The sequence below is a fragment of the Rhinolophus ferrumequinum genome (genome assembly GCF_004115265.2).
Source record: "Rhinolophus ferrumequinum isolate MPI-CBG mRhiFer1 chromosome 15 unlocalized genomic scaffold, mRhiFer1_v1.p scaffold_54_arrow_ctg1_1, whole genome shotgun sequence".
Lineage (NCBI taxonomy): Eukaryota > Metazoa > Chordata > Mammalia > Chiroptera > Rhinolophidae > Rhinolophus > Rhinolophus ferrumequinum.
The window spans coordinates 18212921-18226812 of record NW_022680357.1 but is presented as its reverse complement, the minus strand read 5'-3'; the positions used below and the strand labels follow the sequence as shown (position 1 = coordinate 18226812).

The window sequence follows — 13892 nt, the reverse complement described above, 5'->3', positions numbered from 1 at the left end:
CCGGGAGGCCTTCCTGGAGGAAGTGATTTTAAGCAGAGACGAGTCAGCCAGAAGAGGAAGGAGGGATGGTTAGGCAGAAGGAAGACCAGAGGCCAAAACCCATAGATTGGCTACTTATCAATGTATGGGGCCCCCTGCATGCCAGCCACCATGCTGTGTCCAGAGGAATGCATGGGAAGTCTGGGTACGAGACGACCTCAGCCTGCGAAGGCAGAGCCATCAGAATCGAAGCTGCACAGGGGCCCGGCCACCAGGGCTCTTGAAATTCCCATCAATGGATGTGGACGTCGTGCTGGGAGTCTGGGAGAGGGCAAGTGGCCACGGTCAGGCTGGAAGGTCTTGGGGTCTCTGCTTGTTTATCCTTTGACTCTGGATGGAAAGAGTGAATAGCCAGCCTCCTGAGACAAGGAAGCTTTTACGCGTCTCTCCACTTGGAGCTTCTAAGCTCCATTCCCTTTCAAGAAGAAAAGAGTAAACATCACATTAAAAATGGCCCATAAACACCCTTGAGGCCTTTTGGTAAACAAACAAAGCTTTAATTTTTTTCCCTTCATTAAAAAACAGGGGCACGGCGAGCCCCCAAGAGCGTGGACCCCTGAGCTGACCGCGCGCTAAGCAAAATAGCCCCAGAGGAAGACACCACAGCTGACACAGGCGACGAGGCTGATGTCCAGGAGGGTCTTCACCCAGGGCTTTTCCTCCAAGGAGGCGATGATGGGTCCCGCTGTGCTCGGGGGCTGCGCCTGGCCCTGGCCCCCCATTCCACAGAGCCACAGGAAGGCTCTCAGTGCCCTGGACTTCTTTGGGGTCACATCCCCTGAAAAGAACCCAAGCAAAGGTAAGAGGATGGGCCGTGTGTGCAGGGAAGAGAGGAGGGCATGACCTGGTGTGTGTCCTGCACTGCGATAAACTCCTTAGGTTCCTTTTCTGGAAGGTGTTAATTAACACCTTCATTCTGGAAGACGGGTAGTTTCAGACGTGTCACCCTTTTCAGGTCCCCACTGTCTGTGCAGCCCACATATCCCTCACCTCCACCAAGCAATGTCCTCTCTGTCGTTTTTCGGGAAACACATGGCTTTCTGACTCGGTCCTTGAGTTCCCACTTCAGGTTGACGTGGGTTCATAGCCACAGTTATTTGGGGGGAAAAGGCCACGTGTGGTAAGTGACAACCACAGCCCTGGGGTCATGGAGACAACAGAGGCTGGTGGGGACCTTGGCTAACGGAGGGGCGCTCCCGACGTTTGCCAAGCAGACGTGTGGGCCCAGTGTTGCCAGATCTTCCCATTTTCCCAGAGAAGATGGAAATCTGGGATTTTATGTGAACTCTCCTTATTTAGAAATCTTCCCTCACATTTTGGTAAAACTGTAGGTAGGCTAGACCGAAACACGTCTGTGGCCACCGGTTTGAAACCAGTAACTCAGAGAATGCAGCTGCTCTGGGCTCCGTGGGGTTGAAACAAGGCGTGTTTCAGCATGCACCCCACAACTGTATGCCATTATTGCTCCTGAATAACCCACTTCTGGGGGGTGGAGAGGGGGAAGAGCCAGACCCTGGGGCTCAGGGGACACCCAAATCCAACTCTGCCCTCTCCTGGCTGTAGTGATGGAGGTTAAACACGTAATGCTTCTAGAGACGCCCCTGGACCCGAGGGAGACGCCACTCACCACTGTGCATCTTGGACTTGTCTTCGGGAACGATGTCCAGCTGGATGCTGGAGCCACTGGCCTCGGCCGTCCCACACTGAGAGAGCACAGGAGGCAGGGCGCTTGCTGGTGGCCCCTGTGCCTTGTGGATCACAGCGTCATGACGAGTGAACCAGGTCAGGCGGCTGACCTGTGGGGCAGAGACGGCGCATGGGGCGGCGGTCACCCCTTTCTCCAGCCTCTGCCCAAGGCCCAGTCCAGCCTGCACGTCCGAGTCTGCAGCCAGTCTTACCGTCTCAGTCCTATAAGGTTCCGCCCTGCACCCCTCAGGTTCAGTGGGCCTCTGCTCCCTAATTCTCAAGCTGGGGCCTAACCCTCCCTCGTTCCAGTCCCCAGAGTGTGACCCTAGCCCTGAGGCACTGGGGGACCCCACGGTCGGCCACTCAGCTCATCTACTTCTCTGGCCACAGCAACCAAATTGGTTGATGGGTGAGCGTGTGTGTTGAGCTGACCCCATCCATGGGGACCGGGGACTTAGCTGGGACACACATGTTCACACTTCTGCTCAGTGAGAATAAGAGAACAAAGCCCGAGACGCTGCCGGCCCCAGTGGCGCCTGAGCTCAGCAGCGTGCGAGCTGGTCCTGACGGGCTCCTCGGGGTCCTGAAACCAAGCCGTCCCTGAAGCCCAGCCCTGGACTTCGAGCTTTGCCAACATTCCATCCTCTTGGCTTAAGCCCGTGGGGTCCCTTTTCTGCCACTTGCGGTGAAGGGATCTGTGGATCCAGCATGAACCTCCACGTACCATCTCCTTGGAGGGCGGCTGTGTGGCCCAGCTCACGGCGGACATGACGAGCAGGGTGACGGCGGACAGAACCATGGAGAAGTAGAGGTAGTGCACGTCCTTGACCACGGCGGGGCGCTCGTCTCGCTGGTCACAGCGCGGCTGTGGGTAAATGAAGTCCAGGAGTAGCCGGATCAAGCCTAGGAGAAGGCCCCAGATCAGACCCCAGAAGGCGCCCTGCAAGTCAGAGCAAGGACACCTCAGTGACATCTGTGCCGGGGGAGTGGCTTGGGCTCCAGAAACCCCAGCGAGCCGTCACGAGAGCTTGTCTGTGTGGGACGGTCCTCGCCGGGGTCAGTGGTTCGAAAAGGGCTGCAGCTACTGCTGTGTTTTACCTGTAATTAGTCACTTACATATAACGTCCTGTTCCCTCTCCCTCCACGGTCCCCATTTCATGGCAAAGTCCCTCCAAATAAGACCCCCGTTGCTTTTTCCCAAAGGCGAGGTACCACCCTGCCTCTCCCCCCACAGAACGCATCCTCTCCAGCGATACCCCGGCCCCCACAGTTCCTTCCGTTCCCCTCCCCATGGCAGCACAGGGGTCTTCACAGCTACCTTTTCGTTGGCCCGCTTCCAGAAGCATCCCAGGATGAAGACCACGGCCACCGGCGGCTGCAGGTAGGAGCTGATGGACTGGATGTAGATGAAGAGCTGGCCGCCCTGGCTGGCCTGGATCACGGGAATCCAGAGGATGGAGCCCAGCACCAGCAGCAGCACGAACACCCTGCGGCCGCGGGGACACAGCCACCGTCACTGCGGCCCCGAACGTGCTGTCGGAGCGTCACTGACAGAGGCCACCTGACTGTGTCTGCCCAGAAAGGTCCCCACGACCGGGCACAGCAGGCTCTAGTTCCCGCCCCAGGCGCTGCCGCGGCAGCCTGACCCGTTCTGGCCGTTCCACGTAACCGTGGCACACAGCACGTGTCTGACAGCGGGCCCTTCCATGCGTGTGTCTGTTTGTCGTGCATCAGCATGTCCTGCTTTCTGGCTGCCGTCCTGTGCCCTGTTTATCCTCGACCTGTATGGTTTCTGCTGCTTTGGGCTGTTGTAAAAGCGCGGCGGGGAACATTTGTGTACAGTCTTTGTAAAGACGTATGTTTTCATTTCTAGGATTGCAACTGCTGGGTCGCACAGTAAGTTTATGTTTCACTTTTTAAGAAACTGCCCAACCGTGCTGAATAGTTGAACTGTTTTCCATTCCCACGTGTGAGGCGGGAGCTTCCATTTTCCCCCCAGATGGTGTTTTTTCCTTATGGTCCTTCTAATGGCTGTGTGTGTGGCGGTATCTCACTGGAGTCTTGTAGGTTACAATCTTGCTTTCTAGATTGTTCTACATCCCAAGTCCTTCATCAGATGTGTATATATATATATGGTTTGCAAATATTTCCTCCCAATCTGTGACCTGCCCTCTCGTTTCCTTAATGGTGGCTTTTGAAGTGAAAAGTGTGACTTCGATGACGTCTAATCTATCATTTTTTCTTGTGTGGCTCATGCTTTTGCTGCCGTTCCTAAGAATGCTTCCCCTAAGCCCAGGCTGAGCTAGCCGTCCGCGTGCCTACGAGCGTGCATTTCACATAAAACTTATATGCCACTCATTTCCCTCACTCACTCCGCACTCCCTTTGCCGAAGGCTGGGGAGAGAACCTGACCCCCAATATCCAGGACACCCTCATCCCTTTCACCCAGCTACTCCTGTTCAGCCCCAGGTCCCGGTCTGGCCCCAGGAACAGCCCTGTGGGGCCCCAGTTCTGGTTACCTGTCCTTCTTCTCCTCTCGCTCCGTGGAGCCAGAACTGAGTCTTTCCTTCCCACTGCGTGCGTGTGTCTGGCCCCTGACACACAGTAGGTGTTCACTGAACCCCTCCTGAATGAAGGACTTGCACTTGGGGTCCCTCACTTTTGCCACGAGAGGAGGCTCGGCCTGGGTACGTGGCGCTTGGACTTGGCCTCTGGGGGGCCTCAGCCTTTTTCTCCCCAGGCGCCTGCCCCCCCGGAGACCTCACCTGCCCACGATCATGAGCTCCTGCTCAGAGGCCCGGGGCCGGACGCGGTTCCACAGGTCCATGGTAAAGATGGTGCTCGCGCTGTTAAAGATGGAGGTGAGGGAGGACATGAGTGCCGCCACCATCACGGCGATCATGAGGCCACGCAGCCCTGGGGGCACAAGGGAGGGACGGCCTCACTCAGGACCCGGACCCGGGCCATGGCCAGTTGACCGGGGAGGTTCACGTCCGGGGACGCAGAGCCGGGGCAGCCGTGAGGGAGGCCTCAGCAGTGGGGGCAGAGCCCTGCCCGGCCCGGGCGCCAACCGGGGGCCTCGGCCCAGAACCTCTCACCCCGCCCCCCGCCGTGGTCCCTCTTTGGGTCGGAGCCCAGCCAGTGTCCCCCCGCTGGGTGCTCCAGGGGACCCGGTGTAGGGGGGAGGGTCATTACCCGTGGGCAGGATTTCCAGCACCAGTTTGGGGTACGCAATGTCGGAACAGCCGGATGGGTTGCCACAGACCTTCTGGCAGATGTCCGGGTCTGCACAGGCCACTTGATCTGCAGAGGAGACATGGTCAGAGAGCAGCAGACAGAACCTCAGGTGACAGAACCTCCGGCGCCAGGCCTCGCGGGACCACGGCCGAGCAGGCCCACTGCAGGGCCGGACGCGTGCGTGTGAGGAGGCGGCCCACGGACAAGGAGCCCAGACTTCACCGTGACCTTTCACGTGACCTTTCTGAACGGCAGTTTCCACACCTGCGAACCGGGGACGATAACAGAGGGGGACTGAGGGCACGCACGCACTTAGCCCGGGGTCTGATGCAGGGGACGTGCCCGGTGTGGCCACTGTTGTTCCTGTGACCCAAGTGGAGCTGAGGCGCCGAGCGGCCGGTCCCCCCGGCAGCCCCCATAGGACACTGGCAATACCCAACGTCGCCTGCGTTCCCGGAGGTAAGGAGGAGAAGCCACGGCCTGGCATGTGTGCGGTTCCTCACCTACCCCCTCTTCTCGGGGGCTCAGCGAGACGCACGAGCCCCGCTGCCAGGGCCCACTGCCTCCGTCCCTCGCTCTGCACTGTGGCCCCAGCTCTTCTGGGCCCTCAGCGGCTTCTGGTTGTCCCATGGAATCCAGCTGCCTTCCCGGCATCTCCTGTCCTGTATCTTCCCGTTAGCACAATGACCGCGTCCCACTCGGGGGGCACAGGTAGGTGCTCGGTAAGTCTGTGTGGGGACAGGCCCGCTGTCGTGTTACTACGGTGAACGTCTTTGTCACCGTGTGAGGAAGGCACAGATGAGTTTCACCGTCTCACAGATGAACAGAAAGTCTCAGACAGGGAGGTCACATCAGAGGCAGAACTTAAACACAGGTCTCCCGCCCCCGGCATGTTTCAGAGAAGGGAGGGCAGGAGCGTGAAGCTTTGCTGAGTCCGGCAGTTCCCATCAAAGGGTCTTCAGAGCGCCCTGTGCCGTCTCGGGCTTGGCCCCTCTCTGACTGAGAGCTTTCATGTCACCTTCTGTCCCCCTCAGCTCCTAGACCTTAGCTGACATGTGGTGCACCGCCGTCCCAGGCCTGCCCACAGCACACACCCCGCTGGACCAGTCACCCCTCGTCCAGGCTCCCCCGCCGGCTGGAATCATGCCCAGAATAATGCCAGGCTCCAGGCGCCGGTGCTCGGGCCACAACCTCGGCCCTCATCCTCATTCCCATGCTGACGCTGCCCTTGGCCCACCTGAGGGCGACTGGGAACGACCTCAGCTTGGCGGGGACACGGGGCCCTGCACTGCTCGCCCCACCCCCGCCCTGCTCTGAGGCCGCGTCCGCGTCCAGGTGACCAGGTAGCTGGGGCCTCAAGTTCACAAGTGGCTCCAATGCGTACGTTTGACTGTATCCAGATAAGTTGTGTTTGCACACTCTACATTTTTGTCTTCACTAAAACTTAATAAATGTGAACATATACAGTCCACCACAACTAAAAAACCCAATATTATAGCTCCGTTTTCTTGTTTAATGTAACATAAGACCTAAGACAAGGAAATAGCCTCGGGCCCTTCCTCCAGACTGGACTCTCCACTCACATCCCCCAATGAGAGACGCTGACAGCGTTTGCTGGGGAGTGGGGAGGAGCCCCAAACTTGGTTCAGGCTTAGGCAAAGCTGAGACTGTGACCCAAAACGATCCTTGCTGGGCTCACCGAGAAGAAACAATGCTGTCGCAAACAATTCTTTCGCGAGGTCCACATTCTTGGCTTTTTATGACTGTTCTGAGAGAATTCAGGAGATAAGAAAATTGTGACCTCTGTAAGGACACTGTAAGGAGCCTCCCAGGTGGGGAAAAGGCCCTGTTTACGTTCTGATCTTACGGGCTCTGCCTCTCGGGCAAAAGCTCCTGACTTCAGGAGGAAGCACGGACCTCCCTGCGGTGTTTAATTAACTACAGAGTTTTTGTTTAACCTTCTAGGAATGAGCCTCTAACCACAAAAGACGTGACAGATACAAAGTTTGTGACACTTGCTGGAGGCGCCAAATTGTGTCTGCTCGGTCTGAAGACACTGCCCTGAGCCATTACAAGGGATGCCAGCAGCCATGGGCCCAAAGCCACCACTCAGTCACATCCGCTCACCTCTGCTGGGTCAATCTCCGTTTCATACATGGAGTGGGTTCCCTTGTCAGGCCCTCTGATACTTGCCGTGAAGGATGGCTCTAGCACAATCAAATCCAAACACAGCACAAACCCCCTTCTTCCAAATGCCATCAGTCATGGAAGGCTCCCTATGACAAGGCTGCAAGTAAACACTGCATATACCTCCTCGTGTGACCTTCACAATCCCATGGGGAAGATACTGCTTTTGTACCCATTTTAAAGACAAGTAAACTGAGGCACAGGCACATTAAATAGCTCCCCCAAATCACACAGCTAGTAAGTATCGTGGATAAGTCTCAGGTGGCTTTGTAAATAGAGACATTTATAGACTCTGGTATTTTACTGTCTTGAGGGTTATTTTGCTTCTCTCTTAATTTCCACTAGAGTTCCATTTCTCAGGTGGACTAAGCGGAAGGGGCTGTTTTCCAGGCTCATGAGAGCTCAGGATCGGAGCATGCTCTAGGCAGTTCCAGACCCCGTTGGAATTCAGTGGGGAGCTGGTAAGCCAAGATGGGGAGAGACGGGGGCCGGGAAGGCAGCGCTTTGCCCCAAGTCTGGCACATCAGGCCTGGGCTTCTCAGTCTCCCGGTCGGCTTGCTAAATAAAAACAGACTGCTGGGCTCCGGCCCCAGAGATTGGGATTCAGCAGTTGTTGGACGGGGCCTGAAAGCCTGCTCTTCTAACAGGTTCCAAGGTGACACTGCTGGTCAGGACCCACTCTGGAGAAGCACTGCTCTGGGCCTGCCAGTCCCTGACGCCCACCTCCATCTGTCTCTCAAGTTCCTCTCGTACGTACCGCTGGCACCACACACGAGTGTCTCCATATATACTGTGTGTTCCTGTCTCATGACTACCAGACTCATCTGACACATTCCACAGTCCGTAGGCGCGTGGAACACGGCCATGTCGCGATGATGGTGGTTGGCTGGCTGGCTGCTAAGAGCGGTGGCCAGGGTCTGTTACTGACCTTGCACACACTGGCCCACAGCTCACAGGGTGACTTTCTGAGAGAGGCAGCAGCAATGATTAAGGGCTGACGGAGGCAGACGTACTGGGGTTAAATCCTGGCTCACCCAGCTCCAGCCCCGTCACTTAACCTAGGAGTGACCGAGGTCCCTCTTTTCCTTCACTCCCGCATGCAGTCCATCATTAACCTGGTTGGCTCCCCTCTGAAATACGTTTTCAAACCATCCACGTGGATCAGCAGTTGTTGCCTCTTCACAGAGGCCGTCCATGGAGACCCTGCCCGCCGTGGGCGCTGCCCAGCATTTAGCAAAACCAGTGAACACCTCCGTCACGTGCTTACTCACCTTTCTATCTCCTCCACCACTACAGGGTGGGTCCCAGAACAGGGGGGCTGCATGTACCCCAAGCCCGGCACCCCTTTCCTGTAAACAGGACTGGTGACTTCTCTCCTGGGCTTCTGCATCCCCCGGGAGCCCAGAGTCTAGCACCACGGACAGCTCCCCAACTCCTTCCCCCAATGCCTTCTTCCTCCCAGTTCTTTCTGTCCTGAATCGTGTTGACAAAACTGGGCCACGTACCGAACAACTTCATCCTACCGTTTCTTTACCTCTGTGTGACACTGCCGGTTAAGGCTCGGGGGGCGTGAGGGTGGGGGCTGTGCCACGGCCCCTGCACAGTGATAACAGCCTTGGCGGATACCCGCTCACTGGGCACAAAGCGGAAGGCTTTCTCCCGTACACACTACCACTGCCTGATACCCCAGTGACTCCCAAGAACGACCCCCGCCCCCAGTCCTGTTCACTCCCCATGGTGCAAGCTTCATCCCTTTACCATATTAAAAAAAGAAAAAAGCCATGGCAAATCCTCTGGACGCTTTGAGAGCCCTCATTTTTGTGAAGTAAAATACCCCCAAAAGGGTTCCACGGAATCAAAGTTACCAAACCACTGGGCTCAAACACTAAAGCACGAGAGGAACTCTCACCATGAGACTTCAGGGAGCTGACATCGGGGGCCTCGAGCTTGCAGCCTAGTTTGTGGTTTCAAAAAACCAGAGTTGAGACAAGGCCTCCAAGGGGTCTCCACTCCACGTGGCCTGAGACATCGTTGGACGACTGCACTGAACCGGTTTGGGAAGCACGGTGTGTCCAGTGAGTCAGCAGGAAGGGACTCCGGGCGCACTCACGTAGAACACGCACCAGGGGCCGAGACGCACACCGACGCCCCTCCACCCAGCTGTCTTCTTACCTGGGAAGAGGACGCGGCTGACCATCCCAGGGAAAACCATCATGAAGAGGGGCAGCACTTTCAGGTACGCGGCCATCAGGGAGCCTCCTTTGGCATGCGACAGGTTCTTGGCCGCCAGACTCCGCTGCACAATCACCTGGAAGACAGGGTGGCTGGGAGCTGAGGTGGCTTCTCCGGAGGCAAACCAGTGCGGGGCTCCCGGGACGGCGTCACGGGCTTGGGTCTCGGTCTGCGGCTTCTCGTCACTGTTCTCAGTCCCTGTGGCCCAGGTGGGGCAGCGATGACCCCACGCTGCCCCTCCCCACACCTCTGTCCTGGGGTTGGACCTGGCCCGTTCAAGCTCTCTGTAGAATTACTCCACACTTGGCCCCCAGAGACAAAGCACAGAGGCCCCCCGCCTACGGCCTCCAGGGGAGGTGCTGACTGAGGGCAGCTTCCACCCCAGTCAGCCTCTCTGCCATCCGTCACGTCAGGAAAGGCTTCCTGAGAGGGAAGTTATTTCAGAGGAAAGAAAACGAGGAATTGGAGAGAGTGAGAGACCACTTCTGATGACACAGTGTGGTTTACAGTGCCAGCAACTCTGGAGACCGACAGCCTGGGTTCAAATCCTACCTCCCCACTTCTTTTCTGCATGACCTTGGGCACACAGTTTTACCTCTCTTTGACTCAGTTTCCTGATCTATAAAATGGGGAGACTACTTGGGCCGTTTGACAATGAAACGAAGTAAAAACATTTAGAATATTTATTATGGCGTCTGACACATAGTAACTACACGGCAAATATTAGTTGCTTTCATGGTTATTATCACTCTTGGGCCCCTAGTCGTGTAAGTTAAGGAAAATGCCCTTTTATGCTTGAACTGCTTTTTTCCTACAAACAGCTAAGCGTCCTCACTAAATCGGCGGAGAACCCTTCACGGGAGGCGAGCCGAGAGGTGGGGCGTGGCCCAGTGCCACACACGCCCGAACAATGTTTCAGGCCCCACGGAACAGGCACGTCTACCGGGGAGGGACCACTGCATCTGGGGGCACGTTTCATCTTCAGAACCCATGGGCCTGGACCTTGTCACACAACTGCCAGAGGACAGCAAGGTGACCCAGGACCCATGTGACCTATGCCACCGTGGCTAATGGCCTAACTGCAGGACACTGGCACGAGCTGAGCCCGTGCCCACTGGACACGCCCTTTCAGCCATCAGAGCTCAAGGAGCCCTGGTCACGCAGACTGAGGGGTCTGTTTCTGCAACGGTCAGACCCTACCGGGGGCCATACGGGGCCCTTGGTAAGTAACATCTCAGTTGGAAAAAAGTGAACTAAGAGGAATGAAAGGTGATACAAAATGGGGAGCCCTGAATGAGTCACGGCACCGATCGCGCACCCACCACAATCACACAAATGTCCCCTCCCTGGGGTGGGAAGGCCTGTGGGCTTCTGCGCAGACGTGCAGCTGGGGGTGGCTCTCCCTCCCACAAGGCTCTGGATAAACCCCAGAACCAAGAGATCTGGAACGTGCTCTCAACCTGTGAACCAGGAAAGTCGCCTCACAGGACGAGCCTAACGCAGTGCTGGCCACGCCGTGCGTGCCCCGGGAAAGCACCGGGAAACCTGGAGCTACAGCCTCCAGCTCAGCAGCCGCGACGTGTGGTCAGGGCCGTGGGGCCCTCCCGCCTGCCTGGTGTTTGGAAGGAGACGCCCGCGGACTGAGGCCCTGGGTCCTGAACACTGCAGGTGGGCAGCAGGTGGCTTCAGGGGCACACACTGGAGTCCCAGCTGACAAGGGTTTGAGGACTCTCAACTGAAGGTTTGTGCAGATGAATAAAGACGAGCCGGGGAGCTGTCGCAGGCGTGGGGACAGAAACCGCAGTGGAAATGGAGCTGTTCTAACGTTTGTTTATCCACTGTCCCTGAAGCAAGAAGACCACACGCCTCAGCTGCCCTTTCTGTAACTGTCGGCAACCCCGTAACAGGAAACAGGCTCAGAGACGTGAGACAGTGTGTCTGGGTTATGCCCCCAAGCTGTTAGCCTCCATCTGTGCTGTCCCAAGGGCACTCCTGCCTAAGGTCTGCCAAGGACGGGGACGGGGGGCTCTGCCTCTAAAGGGGCGCCGTCTGGGTCGTGCTACGTGGCTCTTCACACCGAGGCGTCCGGCCCGTGGGGAGCCTGGGCACGTGCTCTGTGCGTCTCCTGCACCAGCTCAGTGGCCTGACTCCACGTTCGTTACTTCAGTGACACTCTCATGAGCCCTGATGGCAGTGGTGCTTCTAAAACGCTGCCTAGACCCCTGGTCGCTACGGTAACAGAACATTCCAGCCGGTGCCGCTGCCCGTACCTGGTCGGTGCACCAGTACCAGAGGGACGGCATGGACATTCCGAACAGGATGCCCGGCCACGGGAGGTCGGAGGTCAGTGGGTCTCGGAAGATGTGGAAGGCGTCTTCGCGGGGCAGCCCGCAGCTGCTGTTTTCACTCCGGTTGGAGGCCAGCGCCGTGAAGTACTTCTCCGTCAGGCCTTCCAACCCGCCCACGGCAGCAAAACCTACACAGAAGAGGGAGCCCCAGTGAGCCGGGGCTCAGACCAGCCCCGATGAGGCTGCTGGAGCACAGCAGCCAGGAAAGAGGCGCCTGCAGGGGTCTCAGCCTCGCTGTAAACACCTTGGTCGTGCGTGTGGATCGCGTCTCAAAATAACATCTCGAAACGCGTCACTTCATTACTCGGAATGAAATCGAACTAATTAGAATGAGGGTTAGTATAAAAGCGTTTTTCCTTCTTTTCAATCACTCTAGACTGTCTAGAGCCCTGCTGCAGCCGCGAATGGGGTTGTGACGTGAAAGTGTGACAGCAGCAGCACGAGAAACGGGAGGGAGGGTGTGGCAGTGGGAGAGTGAGCTTCTGAAACCGTCAGTGAGGCAGACAGTGTTTCGTGAAGGTAGACAGACTGAGGTGAATACTGCAACCCTAGGACCAGCGCCAACATAAGCTGTGAACGAAGAGTGGAACCAGAGGAACAAACGGAACAAATCACCAGCCACTGGCAAGACGGTGAATTTTAATGCCACCGATCAACGATGACAAACATGGGACCGACCTAAAGACCCAAATCCAAAGACATTGTCAGATTAGGGGAAAAGGCAAGACCCACGCATACAACGTGTACCTGAAACCTGCTGTACGTGTAAAGGTACAGGTAGGTGAGGAGGAAAATGATGCGAAATGCAGACCCCTTTCTCGTTCCCTAGGTCCTCATGTAGCCATATCAATACGGGGAGAGCCACTAATTCTTACTTCAAGAAAACAGTACGTTTCACGAGAAGCACAGTTCTCTTCCCGCGAGTCTCCAGGCCTCAGCGCGACTGCCCGGGCAGCGGGACCTGCTGACCCGAGTGCAGACAGCAGAGGTCCCGGCCGGGAGAGGTGCTGCCACGCGTGGCCCCACTTACTGTAGCCCATCAGGGTCAGTGCTCCCACAAGCATGATCACAGTCTGGAGGGCATCCGTGTAGATCACCGCAGCCAGGCCACCTGGTGGGGGGAGCAGGCAGGTGAGGGCCGGTACACAGACGGACAGGAGTCGGGCTGGGCCACCGAGGGGCCCCGGCAGGTCGAGACCCACCCCTGGACGTTGCTCAGCGGTCTCTGCCCGCTAGGACGGCTGCAGTATCTCCTCCCTGCGTGGGTGCCCCTTCCACGATGGGACTTGGTGGCTCCCTCTGTCAGTGATGTTGATTTATCTATCTCTCGAGGCAGTTTCGGGCCAAACTACTTTCTCTGACCAAAGGCACACGGTGGACAGGGTGTTGTGTGATCCCAAGGCCAGGCCTCCCGGGCCCCTCCAGTGTCTGTTCCTGCTCCCGTGTCGCCCTGAGGGCCCCTCTGCTTCTTTACGGAACCCAGCCCAGGGGAGGAAGATGGCCCACACGTGGGGAAGCCCAGCTGGCAGCCTTGGCTAACACCAGCCGCGCGTGTGAGGCCACCTTGCTCCAGCCAGCTGTGCCGGGTGCCGTGTAGCCACAGTTCAGCAGGACGGCCACCAGACCACCCACGGAATGAACTGTGGGGAACAAGAAACCACTGCAGCTGAGCGCCTGCACGGGCGGGGGGTTTGAACACAGCAGTTTCTAGGTGACGTCAGAAGCGGGGCTGGGGCCCCAGTCCCCTTTATTTTCAACACTGGAGACAGGACGAGAGCACCAGGTCCTTGGAGCCCTGGCAGGCTCCCGAACAGGCCTAAGCTGGTTGCCCTCAGCGGATTCTTGTCGGTTTTGCCACCTAGAAAAATCTGTGTAATGAATTCTGATCTTTCCAGTGTCTTCCCTATTCCTCCCTCTTTCCTTCTTCCCCAAAGGGGTGGGGACACCTACCTGATATGAACATGTTTAGTAGTGGGCAAGGTTAGCGTGCAGGACACACGTGCACGTGGGGGTGGGGTCCCGTGGACCCTCCTCCCTCGCCAGGAAGAAGCCCCGCCCAACGGGGAGAGGCCTGGCCTGGGTTCCCCCTGTGCCATTGGGCAGCCTGAGTGTGGGAGGCCCTGAAGGTGGCACTACTGAAACCACCATCATTTCTACACTAAC

General features: G+C 57.4%; 1 protein-coding gene across 2 annotated transcripts in view; it reads right to left on the bottom strand.

Moving 5' to 3' along the window:
* Nucleotides 1-519: 519 nt before the first annotated feature.
* SLC5A11 (solute carrier family 5 member 11) overlaps nt 520-13892 on the bottom strand; it is a 30537-nt gene continuing 17164 nt past the window's right edge. For both annotated transcript variants that reach the window (XM_033101814.1, XM_033101815.1), the window contains 9 exons: nt 12760-12840; nt 11652-11857; nt 9322-9457; nt 4921-5028; nt 4491-4641; nt 3044-3212; nt 2450-2665; nt 1667-1835; nt 520-817 (listed from right to left, as the gene is read on the bottom strand). In XM_033101814.1, the coding sequence (XP_032957705.1) occupies nt 612-817; nt 1667-1835; nt 2450-2665; nt 3044-3212; nt 4491-4641; nt 4921-5028; nt 9322-9457; nt 11652-11857; nt 12760-12840 (1442 nt within the window). In that variant the 3' untranslated portion in view covers nt 520-611. The remainder of the gene's footprint in view (nt 818-1666; nt 1836-2449; nt 2666-3043; nt 3213-4490; nt 4642-4920; nt 5029-9321; nt 9458-11651; nt 11858-12759; nt 12841-13892) is intronic.